The sequence below is a fragment of the Ursus americanus genome, chromosome 4, assembly GCF_024610735.1.
Source record: "Ursus americanus isolate L20-20 chromosome 4, mUrsAme1.1.p, whole genome shotgun sequence".
Lineage (NCBI taxonomy): Eukaryota > Metazoa > Chordata > Mammalia > Carnivora > Ursidae > Ursus > Ursus americanus.
In genome coordinates, this window is record NC_142130.1 from 29,083,175 (window position 1) to 29,098,771 (window position 15,597).

At 36.4% G+C, this 15,597-nt stretch overlaps 1 protein-coding gene across 4 annotated transcripts in view; it reads left to right on the forward strand.

Moving 5' to 3' along the window:
• OPA1 (OPA1 mitochondrial dynamin like GTPase) overlaps positions 1-15,597 on the forward strand; it is an 84,701-nt gene that overhangs the window by 44,946 nt on the left and 24,158 nt on the right. For all 4 annotated transcript variants that reach the window (XM_045812749.2, XM_045812751.2, XM_045812750.2 and 1 more), the window contains 8 exons: positions 2,673-2,838; positions 4,796-4,948; positions 6,294-6,402; positions 6,870-6,949; positions 10,522-10,662; positions 12,444-12,560; positions 14,287-14,380; positions 15,079-15,189. In XM_045812749.2, coding sequence (XP_045668705.1) covers positions 2,673-2,838; positions 4,796-4,948; positions 6,294-6,402; positions 6,870-6,949; positions 10,522-10,662; positions 12,444-12,560; positions 14,287-14,380; positions 15,079-15,189 — 971 coding nt within the window. The remainder of the gene's footprint in view (positions 1-2,672; positions 2,839-4,795; positions 4,949-6,293; positions 6,403-6,869; positions 6,950-10,521; positions 10,663-12,443; positions 12,561-14,286; positions 14,381-15,078; positions 15,190-15,597) is intronic.

Here is a 15,597-nt window from a genome sequence, read left to right on the forward strand (position 1 = left end):
TTTGATTTATTCATAGAGTGGATTACTGTGGTGCCATTGAAAAATACAGGATGTTGACATGGAAAACTGTAACGTGCTTTTAATTTTTAAAAGTATTTATAAAGCAGTCTGTGTAGTATGATCCACTTACATTTGTGTGTTTACACAAATATTTATGCAAGCATTAAATGTTTTTATTGATAAATTAAGCTGTGAATAGTGATTGTACTACTGAAAGAGGAATTATGGAGGACTTCTTACATTTTCTGTATTGGTTGAAATTATTATATAGATTGAGTCCTCTGCTTTGAAACAAGGAATTTCCATTTTGAAAAGTGTTTTCATTAAAATGGAGTAAAATGGAGGTAAAGTTCCTGGAGAAGATGAAGGGAATACGTAGAACTATAACGTTAATTGTATTTTGTGTATTTGTGGAATTTTCCCTAAATGATGGCAAAATTTAGGTTGGAAAAGTCTACAGTCACGTAACATATGCTAGGAAATGTGAGTAGGGGTGCACGTCAGGGTGGGGGACAGCGTAAGCACATGCACTGGCCGCAGCACAGGGATTTTTGCGTGAGAGTCGAGAACTAATGGTCCGAAGGAGAGATTATGAGGTGAGGAGAAGATGGCTTCCACTGTAACTCTGAGCACCTTCTGGTCAGCAGAATGTAAGGACAACCACTGCTGGAAGGGAGAGCCAGGAAAGGTTTGAGGATGTAAGGAACGCGGAAAGAGTGAGAATGTAAAGTGGTTTTTTGTTATGGAAAAGAGTATTGGGGGCACAATAAACATGATTATGATGAAGGGGAGCAGGGGGAGTGTAGACCGAGGACAGCAGCTTGATGGTGAAAGGGCAGGATGGGGGGTGAGGGTAGGTGACAGCAGCTAACCTGTGGTGGATTAGAAAGCAGCCTCCTGTGAGAAAGTTACCTTAGGCTTGTCGGGATTTGATGGTCTGGGATTTTGTTATTACCTCCTTGAAAGGGTGTCTGGGATGTCACTTCCTGCCCAGACTCCAAGGAAGAGATAATAGACCAAGTCTGTTCTGAGGCAGGAGCAGCAAAAAGTCTGGTGGTCAGAGGCTGGATCCTGGCCTTTTGTTCATCTTTCAGAAATCTTGAATTTGTGTTTAAAATTATATGTGAATATGAGACCCTGAGAAGCTTTTTTTTCTTCCAGCTTGCTCCTAAAATTTTCCCCCATCATTATCTGTCATTAACACCATGACTAAATTGACTTTGTCCTTTTGGTCCCCGGTGGTGTATCCTTTCTTCACACTCTTTGGTGTTCTGGTTGTCACTGAGAAAAAGACCCAAAAGTTAGCAAGGGGAAACCAGCAGCTATAAACTCATTGACTCAGTAGACTTGATTTATACAAGATGTTGAGTGATTATGAAGAGTTTTAGATAGAAGGGATTGTTGACACTCCTCAACCAAGAAAATTGCAGCTTGGCCTTTGGACAGCAGGGATGTTTCTGTTACCCTGAGCTTTATGGCTGCATAGTAGAGGGTTGAGGTTACTCTTGACAACGAACACTTTTGGTAAGCAGAATGTTTTTGTGTGGTGTAATGTTATCTTACAGTGGAAATTAGTTTGGGAGAAGCCAAATAAATATTTTCTTGAGAGTTCAGGTTTTTTTTTTTTCTTGACTGAAATAGTTGTCTTTTTCTTGTTTAGAGATCTGTGTTCTTCTAAGATGTCTTTTAAGGCAGGAAAGATTCTCAACTTGATTATCCATCTTTTGTATTGTTACCTTTATTTATCATGATGTGTTGGATAGTTTTACTTTTTTACTTACAGTTTTACTTAGCAATATCCCGTAACATCTCTTTGTGCTGTGGTCTGATAACTTGTTAAAATTATACCAAGAAGTTCTCAGACTTAGACTCCACTTCACAGTCAATACATATAAAGTATGTATTAATATTAGGCAAATAAGCACCCCAAAAGATGTTCAGAAGTATCAGTCATTAGTGAAATGCAAATGAAAACCACAGTGAGGTACCACTGTAAACCTGGCAGAATGACTAACCGTATCAACTGTTGGTAAGATGTAGAGCGTCTCATCCTGTGCTGGTGGGAATGTAAAATAGTTCAACCATTTTGAAAAACTGTTTGGCAGTACCATAAATAGTTATTTATATGACTGCCGTATGATAAGCTATTCCAATCCTAGATATTTTACCCAAGCTATTCCAATCCTAGATATTTTACCCAAGATATTTTACCGTACAGTGAATGCTCATAGCAGCTTTATTTGGAATAGCCAATAATGGGAAGCAACCCAGATGTCCATTAGCAGGTAAATAGATAAATAGATTCATATAGTGGAATACTACTCAGCAATAAAAAGAAGTGAAACATAAATATACAACAATATGGCTGAATCTCAGAATATGCTGAATGAAAGAAGACAGACGAAATAAGAGTATACTGTATGGTTGCATTTATATACAGTTCTAGAAAATATAAGCCAATCTCTAGTAATAAAACAGATCGAATGGCTAAAACTTTTGGAGATGACAGATAAGTTTATAGTCTTGATTGTGGTGATGCACACAGGTGTGTCATATGTCAAAGCTTTAAATATGTGCAATTTATTGTAAGTGAATGATACTTCAATAAAGCTGTTTTTAAAAACAATATTTAAATTTGGTGTTTTTGAAACTTTTTTTTTTTTAAATTTCAGGGAAGAAATCCTTCAGCAGTCTTTGTGGGAAAGAGTATCAACTCACGTGATTGAAAATATCTATCTTCCAGCTGCACAGACCATGAATTCAGGGACTTTTAATACAACAGTGGATATCAAGCTTAAACAGTGGACTGATAAACAGCTTCCTAATAAAGCAGTAGAGGTTAGGATATAATTTAATTAAATGGGTAAGAAGCATTATCTGAAGGGAGTAGGAGCAGTGAATTTTAGGTTTTATTCCCATTGCAGCCACTGTCTCTCCTTTGGGTCATTATGCTCCATTTATTCTTTACTCCTCATCTCTGTATTGGGATTAATCTTAATGCTACTACCAGTGACTACCTACCATTATAAAAATTTACTAATTGGTATAGTGCTGGTCTGAGGGTATTGGTTCTGTTCCAAAGATAGCATGTAACAAAACCAACGAAATTTGCTTGAATGTGAAATGCTTTTAACTTTTTCTGTGGTTAAGGGTTCCATAAGGAAAATGTTTAATGGATGAAACATTTCGTTTATTGATTTTCTGCAGAGCTCAATTATACTTAAATAATCATTTCCTTAGTTAGGATCCTGCCAGAAGGTTAGACTTGGAATTATAGGGAAGTACCTTGAAGAATGCTTTTCTGTTACACGTGGTCTCTACCACTTAGTAGCTGTGTGATCCTTGGACTAGGTGCTTAAGCTCCCTGTTTATTTGTACGTTAGGGATGATAATGTTGCCTACCTCACAGATTGTTATAAGGAGTAAATGAATATGTATGTATGTAGTATGTAGACGTGCCTGGCTCACAGTAACTGCACAGTGCCTGCTGTTACTGTGATGGTCGTCATCTAAGTTGATCTGCCGTGCGCATTGCCTAAAGAATGATTATTCTCGCAAAGACTCAGCGTGTCCTGTGCTTCCGTGTGAGGTTGCTCACAAAATGGGGAGCAGTGTTAAAGATAATTTTATTTTTCATTACTTTGAAAATGTCAACTGTTTAATTACTTGGGTGTATTTCCCCGCTCTCCCATCCTGTTCCACTCCTGGCTTCCTCACCTCTTTTCTCAGCTGCTTCAAGCTTCTCTTTAGAAGAACTGAGAGCTGTTCTACCAAAGCTGCGTATAGCTGACCCCTGTCCGTTCTTGACACATTTACCCCTAAAATAACTAGAGGACTGCTGCCACCACTCCACTAGCTCTTCTCACACCTGGCCCTGACATCCGGGCCCTGTCCCATGGTAGGATGTGGTCACATCCTAAGGCTCAGCAGAGAAGTGGTCATTCTGTCTCCTGCTGCTTTCTCCCTTCATGCTTGGGGGTGGCAGAAAGATGTGGATCTGCTAAAGGGTCAGGAAACATAGATTCTCATACCTCACTGGGTATTCTTGGACAGTCATGTTGTTTATGCCGTGATTTCTTAATGTTTAAAATGAGGAGGGCTAAATAAAAAATACAGCATTAACTAGCTCGCTTAATCACAAGAAGATCTAGTTCTTAGTTACTTTTGACACTATGCTCTTCCTTTCACTGGCCAGGTGGTTCCAAGTTAGCTATAATATAGGTTGACTATTACTTACATTGAATATAAGTAATACTCAGTTTAATTGAAGATGTTGATGCGTTGCTTCATATATTTGCATAAAGGCAAAGATGTGAAGAAGATTAAACCATTATGACATTTTAAACTTTCTACAGCAGGCAAACTCAAATGTTGTACAGAATGAAATAAATGAACTAACCGCGGTGGCTGATTGGAGTCTCAAGGGGGCGGCCCCTGTTCAACTCCAGTTAGTTATGTAGGAATGCGGGTACAGTGGTGCCAGATAGTTCAAGAGAGGCTGGAAGCATTTTATATGAAGTCTGTTTTTAGTGTTGGCTACTAATTTTTTAAAATTTAAAACACCGTATGTCTAGCAAAACATGTCAGGACTCCAGATCTATCCCACCAGCTACCAGTGTGAGATCTCTAGGCCAGAGTTTATATTTGCTGCCTTAAAAAAAAAAGAAACCATTGTAGTTTCATATGTATTTTGTGATAAGTTGACTTTTATATCTATTTGTCTTAAATTCACGTGTTTGTCATGTTACATATTAAACTACGTAGTAAAATACAGCTTTTTTCCTTTTAAATCTAGGTTGCTTGGGAGACCCTACAAGAAGAATTTTCCCGCTTCATGACAGAACCAAAAGGGAAAGAGCATGATGACATATTTGATAAACTTAAAGAGGCTGTTAAAGAAGAAAGTATTAAACGCCACAAGTGGAATGATTTTGCGGAGGACAGCTTGGTACGTCATTTATGTATTACGGTGTCAGCCTCACAGTTTTATATAATTTCTCAAATTGATACCCTTTTTATAAGAAGTTACTTTTATACGACCATTTCAATAAGGTTCTGAATTTCAAATAATGAGGGAAAGAAGTAGTTTAACTCTCTGTAATCAGCCCTTTAACAGTTCTCTGCTATTTCTTTCATGGCTGTCGTTTCAGAGAAAAGTCAAACTTCGTAGTAAACAGGCTTCTATAAACTGCCACAGATTGTTGTTCACTAGCCATTACATGGGCCTGAACCACAGATGGCTCAGATAGCTGCTTCTCATTTTACCCTTGGTGGTAGTGAAAGGAATTAGATGCATTGCTTTTCAGTGGATTTGAGTCATAAAATATTAGACTCCTAAAACAATGCTAACTACCACATGTTGAATGCTTGAAAGGTGCCAGAAACTCTACAATGTATTTTGTAAGCACTATTTTATTTAGTTCTTAAGCAGTCGTCTTATTGTCCTTGGCAAAGCTCAGACTCAAGCCCTGCTCTAATTACAAAGCCTGGCTCTTGACCTTCACAAAATCCTCCACCTCCAACAGATCTTTTGTTATGTAGAACACGTGCATCACCATAAACCTTTTAAGCACCTGCTCTGCTCGGACAGCTAGGAGGAGGCCCCGCTGAAAGAGAAGATGGAACGGTTTTCTAGGAAAATGCATATCTCACTGGGGGCTGGTTGTAATTACAATTTATTTTTAAACAAGTGTTTGTCTTCATGTTTAAAAACTATATTCATTCTTGTTAAATGCCTTAGGATTAGCTTTCTGCAAGAAGTGTCCTTTTTCATTCATTCATTCAAGGCTTATAAAATTTAGAAATTGGTGTTCTTATAATAAATACCTCACATTTGCTTATGGTTGTCCAGACTTTTTAAGCTTCTCTCTTTTATACTTTTCATTGATGTTAACAGTGAGACAGTGGTTGTTTTTCTCCTCTTTTTTGAAAATGCGGACACACAGATCATATGGCAAAAAGAAGAGGTAGCGGTGATCTGAATCATTAACTCCTGAGAACTAGGGTTCTAGGTGCAGGTTTTATGTAGTTATATGTATAATATGCCTCTGTCTATCTTATACGTAGCTCATTTAATTTGGTATAGGAAAAAATCTTCACTTTTCATTCTTTTGGAAGAAAGCTGACAAATAGGCAGGTAATAGGACCTCCTGCATTTGCATGGAAGCAACATACTTTTATGTTTTAGGTACATCTATTATATTGTGTATTTGATAAGCTGTCTATTTGAATAAAATTGCTATGATGATAAGGCATAAATCAAATTAGCTGTTTTTCTTTACTTGTTGCTTCAGAGGGTTATTCAGCACAATGCTTTAGAAGACCGTTCCATATCTGATAAACAGCAGTGGGATGCAGCTATTTATTTTATGGAAGAAGCTCTTCAAGCTCGTCTCAAGGATAGTAAGTAGGGACACAGGTTATTGAGTTTTGAGTATTCCCAGTGGTGAAGGAATTATCCAACTTGATGAACATTTGTTTAAAACAAAAAAAGTTTTAAAAAATAAATGAAACCAGCGTTTTATAGTCTTTGTCATTAATATTATAGTTAAATATTTTTTGTGAGATTTTTCAGTCAAGTGCTTAGTACAAACCAGACACGTTTATATGTGCTCATATTCTAAAAAACTGTAATTGAAGACTGTTTTAGTGTTTGTCTCTATACTTACAGGAACTTTACAAATTAAATTATTTCTTATATATGTACCGCATCAATCCTGTAATCTTTTTATTTCAGCTGACTTTATATTGATACAGCAGTTTGAAATAGTTAAGTAAGCAAGACTGTTTATTATTAGTTATAATTTATGTACTTGGTAAGTGATACAATTCTTGATGAATTAAAAAAAAATTTGTTTTAATTTTTCTAGCTGAAAATGCAATTGAAAACATGATAGGTCCAGATTGGAAAAAGAGGTGGTTATACTGGAAGAACCGGACCCAAGAACAGGTAAAAAACAAACCTCTGTGTTGTGATATAATTTCATTTATTTTATCAGGCATTAAAATACAGGTTTTGTGTGCCTCCAGACCAAGCTTAATAATTTCAAATGTTTTGTATCAGCCTTTCTAAACTATAATGAATCTTTAGATAAAATAGAAAACTACAAAAGAAAGTTGGGTTTGTTTTGTTTTGTTTTATTTTAAGTGAAGTAGCTGTGTTATTAAGAGGAAGGGGAGATGAACCATGCCCCTCTTGTGGTAGATTACTTTATTTCAATTCCCTGTTTGAGGTAAAGCGAAAATTAAAGTTATGAACAGAAATAAAAAATGACAAGGATTTCGGAGGATGTAGAGTGGATTTGATTAGAATAAAAGCTATAGTGACTTTTTTTTGCCTCATCTGTTGTTACCTCTGGATTTTTCTGTTAGCTTGCTGCTGTGTTCCCAAAATAGGTATAAAAATTCAGACAGGAAGTAGAACTGTAGAATTTATTCATTCAGTAAATGTTTAATGAGCACTTCAGAAGAACAAAATGGTAAAGGCAAGTGTAAATAACTTGACAAATGAATAGAGGGAAGATGTACAGATCATTCAAGTCCCCATCCCGTACCATCTTTTTATTCCTTATTGTTACAGCTTCTCTTCCTAGCTAGCATTCAGTTTTACACCACATCTCATGCTTACGTTCATTCCTTAAACAAAAGAGAGAAAACAGAATATAGGACCAAAATACATAAGTGAAGGAAGTAATGAATAAGAAAAAGAGGTGGAATCCAATCCCCTTTCTTTCCTTCAGTCTTTGAATGCATGTAATTAAAGGAGACCGAGGTACAGAAATATCAAGAGAAAAAATTTTAAAAATGGAAAATTACCAAATGCCATGTCATTCCTGTTTTTTTATTTTTTTGTTTCCATCTTAAATACAGAAATAAGTTATATAATCAACACTATATATGTATATATATATATATATTTGTGTGTGTGTATATATATATATTATATATATACAGATTAGTTTCATGCTTTTTTTTTTCATAAGCTGTCTATCAGATGTGAGTTCCAGTTTGTCTTAAAAAAAAGTAAAGGGTCAGTCTTCCTCTTCTCTTTTTTCTGATAGGATTCTTGTGGAAAAATGAGTCATTAAGAGACTGGAGAGAAGCCGAGGAAGTGGACAGAGTTAGTGGTTGGATCATGCGTGTTTTCAGGGAGCATCAGTTATCTCTCTCGACACATGGGCTGAGAGGACGAAGTCTGTCAGAAAAGAATTTCTAGGAGATCCATCAGAGGTTTCTGATCTTAAGACTAGAAGAAGAATTGATTGAAAAGAACTGACGCGAGGCAGATAAACTTGGAACAAAAATGGTGTCTGACCATCATGGCTTAAGGGAAATTAGGCCTAAAGTCTCCAGAGTAATCAATGATGGCAACTTGCCTCAGCAACTAGTGGCAAATGTGCTTTGGTTAAACACTCTCAGAAATAATTCGTAGTTGTAAGTGATTTTCTCAGGAATTTGAACCCATACAGGATCCCTGCAAGAGAAGTAGAGGAATTAGTTTGAAGATTAATGCAGGGATCTGTGGCCTAGGAGAGGAATATGGAAACCCTTTAAGCCTTCTCAGGGCTTCAGGGCAGCATGTATAAGACCCAGACTGACTCTAGAACAGAGGCCATAATTGGGGGTGTAGGGGGAGGGACATCAGGACTGCCTGGGGAGGTGTTTGTATGTGTTATGTTTCATTTGCTGTTTCAAAAGAAAGCCCCTCCTATCAGACTCACTGAATCAAGTTCTCATTCTCTAACCTTTTTATCCCTCCTGTTCCCTGTGGAAAACCACTATTCTAGACCTAATTCCCAGAGGTTACTGTGAGAAACAGATTCTAGAAGAGGTTGAGACTATCCCCATGTCTCACGCTGCAAGTTTAGGTTGCTGTGTAACAATTCCTTCTGTCTTTTTGAATAACTGATTTAGCAGGAAAAGAAATTGAAAATTGTCCTGTGTTAAAGATAAGAAGTCTATGCTCTGTAAACTATTCTGTACTTTTTTTTACATTTTACTTAGTTTTCTAGGGAAAAATCCATCCCTTTGAAACATTCTCACCGTGTCTGAGCTGAACTGTGGAGATCTTGTTCAGGATGGATGGGAGAGTAGTGTCCTCCTGAAGACCCAGTGTGGTCAGGGGTATAGGTGGACAGACAGAAGTGAAAATAAGACAAGAGTTGGGGAATATCATCTAACTTAGAGATTTTCTTCTTACTTCAGACCAAGGGCAGATGTTTAAGAAAACTGTAAAATTTCTCTTCATTAAGTAATAGCTCTTCTAAAGTGTCATACTTTCAGAGAATATTAATTAGTGGTTTCATTTATAAGCCAGTTATTTACATTTACATTGTATTCTTCTGTAAGTACTCAAAAATACTGTAGCTTGCTACAGTTTGGGGCAGAGTGTTGTGGTAGTAGCTTGTTCAGAGAAATTAGTGAATTTGAAGCTAGTTTCTTTTACCATGGAATTTTGAAAGGATTGAAAAAAAAGATAAACGTAATTTGACACTGTATAAGAGTCTTATTTTCAATTTTATCACTAGTATGTATATGTTTTCTTCTTTGGGTCATCAGACTGCAAACAATTAGTAGAAAAGAGATTGGAAGTACATTAAAGAATGATAGGCACCTTGGGGGGCACCTGGCTGGCTCAGTTGGTGGAGGGTGCTACCCTCGATCTCAGGGTTATAAGCTCAAGCCCCCTATTGGGTGTAGAGATTACTTAAAAAAATCTTAGGGGTACCTGGGTAGCTCAGTCAGTTAAGCGTCTGCCTATCAGGTCAGGTCATGATCCCAGGGTCCTGGGTTGGAGCCCCACTTTGCGCTCCCTGCTCAGCATGGAGTCTGCTTCTCCCTCTCTCTGCCCCTGCCCCTGCTTTTGCTCTCTCTGTCTCCTGCTTTCTGTCTCGTCCTTGCTTGCTCTCTCAAATAAATAAATAAAAATCTTTAAAATAAATAAATAAAAAATAAAATCTTAAAAAGGGAGGATGATAGGCACCTTGGAAAAGCAGTCTAAAGCACAATTTTTAATGAAAAGACTTTTTTTTTAAATCCCAACTCTGAATTTCATATTTAATTTATCAGAAAAGAAACATGTCAGCAGGTGCAAGTCCTTACAGTCATCCAGTTCTTAGATATGAATCATTTATAGAACATTATCTGTTCCCATGTATTCAGGGTCCTTTTTCCTAGACTGATACCCTACCCTAAGGTCAAGAAGCTATATAGTAAGGTACCTGGTACTATGATGATAAAACATTTCAGCAAAAGTAAAATACATAACAAGGCTAATTTGTTTGTCTTTTGTTTTGTTTATTTGTTTGTTTGGGGTTTTTTTCCCTTGCCTAAGTCCAGCTTATTCTGCCTTTGTAAGTCGGTTGTCCTGTGTTCATAAGCCAAGATACTATGTTCTTTCTTATTTCTTATGTGGGGCTCGGGTACCCTATTGTGCAATAGCAATCTATTTATTAAAATTTTTCATAAGTGTACCAAATCATGAACCGTCTAAAACACAGCTCTCTTTTAAACAATTTAAAGTTTGTCCACAACGAAACCAAGAACGAATTGGAGAAGATGTTGAAGTGTAATGAGGAGCACCCGGCCTATCTGGCGAGCGATGAGATAACCACAGTCCGAAAGAACCTCGAATCCCGAGGAGTAGAAGTGGACCCAAGCTTGGTAATACATATTGCTGATAAGCATGAACTTGCTTCCTTAATCTAATTGTTTCTCGTGTTGAAATGTGATTACTTCTCACATGTTACTTGGATATTTAAGTGCTTGATTTGACTCTGGTCGTGTATACTTTTGCTGACAGTGAAAAGAGACTATTTTGATTGTGCACGGAGTAGAGATTTATTTTCAGTATTCCTTTATTAAGTGTAATGCTTTAATTTCTAAGTGAGGAGATTGAGACTTAGAAAAGTGACGTACCTGGGCAAGTTCAGCAGGGAGCTCTGGCAGGAGGGGGTTCTTCAGCCACATCTCTGCACCCCACTACACTGCTTCAGATTGCAGATACAGGTTCTGCTTCAATACGATTCATTTATCTGTGTGCTTTCTCGGTCAGTTGTACCTTAATCAGGTATGAGTAGGTTTAGAAAAAAGACGAATGTTAAGTTTTTATTAAATTGGATAGTGCCTTAGGGTTCTGTCTCATTTTCCTCATTCATAATAAACATAAGAATAAAAATAATTACAGTTTAGACTATGTTTTACTTACCTTCATAATGCTTATTTGGAAAAATTTTTTTAAAATAACTTTCTGGGCCTGTGTGCCCCAGTCAGGGTGTAAGGGATCGAAATTTCATTATAATATTAGCTTAAATTAAGTGAAACCCAATTAGAAAAATAGTTCTAAGGGGGAAAATAATCATATAATAAATTTCAGAGCCACACATAAATTCTTTTTGAGATTATCTACTATTTATGTTTCTGCACCTGAGAAATGAGTATACTTAATATAAATTCCACCAGAGGTCAGAACAAGAAAAGAAAGCAGGTCGAACTCAAAGCAGTTCAAGCTGTTACATCTAGCATTATTTATAAATTGAAAATGAAATTAAAACTAATGATTACATGAAACTGTTAGTTGAATATAAATTTAATTTATCCACATTTGTACTTTGCCCACATATTAGGATATGCCTTGGCTATATATCTTAATTACTTTTTCTGAGCAAGAAAATCTCAGGTTTTTTCCAAGAGACATTTTGTTCAGGGTACTTTATGAAGCTATGAAATAATTAGCAAAGTATTATAACAAGAATAGCAGGTGGGCTAGATGTCAGAGATGTGAATTCTAGCACAGTTTCATCCCATTTATTAGTAATAGTACCATTAGTAACTAATCTCTTTGAACTTCCACTTTCCTCATCTGTCATATAGTGTTGATGATATTTGTTATACCTACTTAACATTATTACATGTCATGCTCAGAAAAGATAATGGTGTGAAAGAACCTTGAACACTCAAACTACATAGTAATGACATTAGGGGGGTCGTTTTGCTGTGGTAACAATGAAGTGTAGTAATCAAAAAGGAAATACTGTTGCATTGATGGACATGGTCTGAGACCAGCTTCCTAGGCCTAACTCTGTCCTTAGATTAAGCTCAACACCCCTTTTTCCTTGGGGCTCCTTAAGTCTGACTAGGGCAGTGAATAATCTCAACCCTATCTACTGTACAGGATGCTTGTAGGAATATAATAACAATGCTTGTTAAAAAACATTGCACATTTGGAATTACATAAACTGGTAAGGGGTCAGAGTAGTGGTAAATCTAATCTTTGTCTTAAAAAATTTTTTTTAATGGATAAAAAAGATTGGTAGAATAATAACATTACCATTAGTTTTAACTATTTTTTTTACAAGTAAACTCTTTGGATGGCTTTTCAGAATGTGGTCAACCTGCAGAGTGTATGGTAACTCTTTGTTTTTTGTGTTCTTTTTTCATTTTAGATTAAAGATACGTGGCACCAAGTGTATAGAAGACACTTCTTAAAAACAGCTCTAAACCATTGTAACCTTTGTCGAAGAGGCTTTTACTACTACCAAAGGCATTTTGTAGATTCTGAGGTAAGGTGTCCAAAAACAAGGGGAAATGCTTTTAGTGATCGTTGTTAGATGCTTAAAAGCGAACTACAACTTTAGCATTAGTTTTAAATCCTTTGATCTGCTGGGGAAAGTATGTGTGATTTATGAAGAATAACCTAATTTCTGTCTTTTCTAAGGTATTACTAGTTTATATTTTACACACTATAAGATTTTATATGCAGATAATGGGCACTAACCCACTTTTTAATTTTTTTTTTAAGAATTAACTTTTGGGGGGCACCTGGGTGGCTCAGCTGGTTAAGCATCTGCCTTCAGCTCAGATCATGATGTCAGGGTTCTGTGATCGACCCCCACATCGGGCTCCCTGCTCAGCGGGGAGTCTGCCTCTCCCTCTGCCACTCCCCCTGCTTGTGCTCTCACTTTCTGATAAAAAAATCAATAAACAAAATCTTTAAAAAAAAAAATTAAGTTTTGTGGTTTTTTTAAGATTTTATTTATTTATTTGACAGAGAAAGAGGTAGTGAGAGAGGGAACACGAGCAGGAGGAGTGGGAGAGGGAGAAGCAGGCTTCCCGCTGAGCAGGGAGCCTGATGCAGGGCTCGATCCCAGAACGCTGGTAACATGACCTGAGCCGAAGGCAGACCCTTAACGACTGAGCCACCCAGGCACCCAAGAATTAACTTTTTTATGTTAGAAAATGTACATTCTTGTTGTGGAAATGCAATAAACAAATGTAAAAAAAATGCAAAAGGAAATAGTCACTTATTTAAAAATTCCTTAATATTCCATATAAGTCACTTATAATCCCCCGAACTAGAAGTAATTTTAGTTAACATTTTTATATATATCTGTTCAACTCTTTCTATATGTAGTTGTGTGTGCATGTGTATGACATAACAGTCCATTTGCATAGTGGAAATCATACTGCAAGAACAGTTTTTATGGTGCTTTTTCTTATAGTGTAATTCTTTATTTATATCATTAAAATCTCTAAATAATTATTTAAAAGAACTATATCAAGTTGTACATTGTTGAATGCCACGTTTCACAGAGTAACCCCTAGGTGGCAGCAGACCGATGTATTTTGAGCATTTTTTTTACAAGCAGAAATGCTTTTTAAAATATCCTTCTGAAAGAGCTCTCTATTAATCAGTGATCTTATTTGAGACCCCTAAAGTAAGAGGTTTTGAGTTTTCTACAGCTTAAAATAAATTTGTATTTAAATATACCTATGTTAAAAGTGGCAAGTTTTTTGCATAATTGTTGAGAAGACCTCTCTACAGAATAAGCTTCGTTTAAAACATATCATTAATTTATATTTATATACAGCTGCATTTCAAAACTGGCTTGAGTGCACAGTCAAAGAAAAGAGGTTAACCTAAGGGTATATTTAAGCTAACATGGTTATTAGCTGAAACTAAAAATTAAGGGTATATGCTATGAATTTCTGCTTCTATATAATGTCATGAAATTCTGTACTTTCCAAATTTATTTGCTTTGTCATTGGAATCAAAACAAACCTCAGGGGGTGGGGGCAGATTGAAGCCAAATTACGCAGATGTTCATGGACCTGCGCGGAGAAGATTCAGTGGCTTGTATCTACAATAGGAAAATATGTATTAGGCAAATATGAGGTTTTTTATTGAAGTTTGGGGTATAGGTACTAACTTCAGTAATCGTATGTGTTTATGATCATGGTTTTCATTTTTAAATTTGTATCTGGTAATCTTAATTACCTAAATTTCAGTTGGAATGCAATGATGTCGTCCTGTTTTGGCGAATACAGCGCATGCTTGCTATCACTGCAAATACTTTAAGACAGCAACTTACAAACACTGAAGGTAAGCCACAGAGGGACCACTTTCTAATTCTAACATCAAAAAAATAGTAGTAACTCATTTTTAAGGGAAGGATATCAAAATTCTTCTTTAAAAATAGATTCATTAGGGGCACCTGAATGGCTCAGTCAGTTAAGCTTCTGACTGTTGGTTTCGGCTCAGGTCATGATCTCAAGGTCATAAAATTGAATCTGCTTGAGATTCTCTTTCTCCCTCTCTCTCTTCCTCTCCCCCTCCCCACCCCATAGGCACACTTTCTCTCTCAAATAAATTAAAAATACATTTAAAAATAAAAATAGATTTGTTAGAAAAATTGTAAACTGTAATCTTCCCTTAATATATTAATAAAAATAAATCATAATTGGAAAAGATGGGCGATAAAACATATGAGGAGTCTCCCTTCATTACATAAAAACTGTTAGAAAAGGACTCCTGAACATCACTTAAGTTTTTTGGGGAAATCTTCACTTCTTTAAAGCATTAGGACTTGCGAATAGACTTTTCTCTGAGAATATGTTAGATTCATGTTGGATAAAAGTACTGTATAACAGGTACAGATTCTCCCTATAACTTTGAGAAGTCTGAACTCAGTAGATCTAACATCATGAGAAAAATTGGAACCTACTCTCCAAATATTGCTAATTTATCATCCTCGTGCATTCATAAAAATGCTCCTCAAGTTTTTTGTTTACTTTGAACAGTTAGGCGATTAGAGAAAAATGTGAAAGAGGTATTGGAAGATTTTGCTGAAGATAGCGAGAAGAAGGTAAAACTGCTCACTGGCAAACGAGTTCAGCTGGCTGAAGACCTCAGTGAGTAGTTCTTCCTGCCCTCCACCTTACTGCCTTTTCTCCTCCATTTCCATTATCCATTCATCCATTTAATCGCAGACCATAGAAAATACATACAAGGAACTTTTTTTCGATGAACTATTTGAGATAAAGTTGCTGATCTGTAGCCCCATCACTTTCAAGTACTTTAATGTGCGTTTCTTAGAAACAAGGATTTTCTCCTAGCAACCATAATGCAACCATCAAAATCAGGATGTTGGCACTGATACATTACTGCATCTAATTTTCAGACCCCATTCAAGTGTCATGTGTCGTCCTAGTGTTGTCCTTCCATGTAACAAGATGTTCCACACTCACACTGTATTTTCCCTGATCCAGCTTCCTTTTTTTGGAGAATGGTATTTAGAAATCAAGAGTGGGGAACTAGAT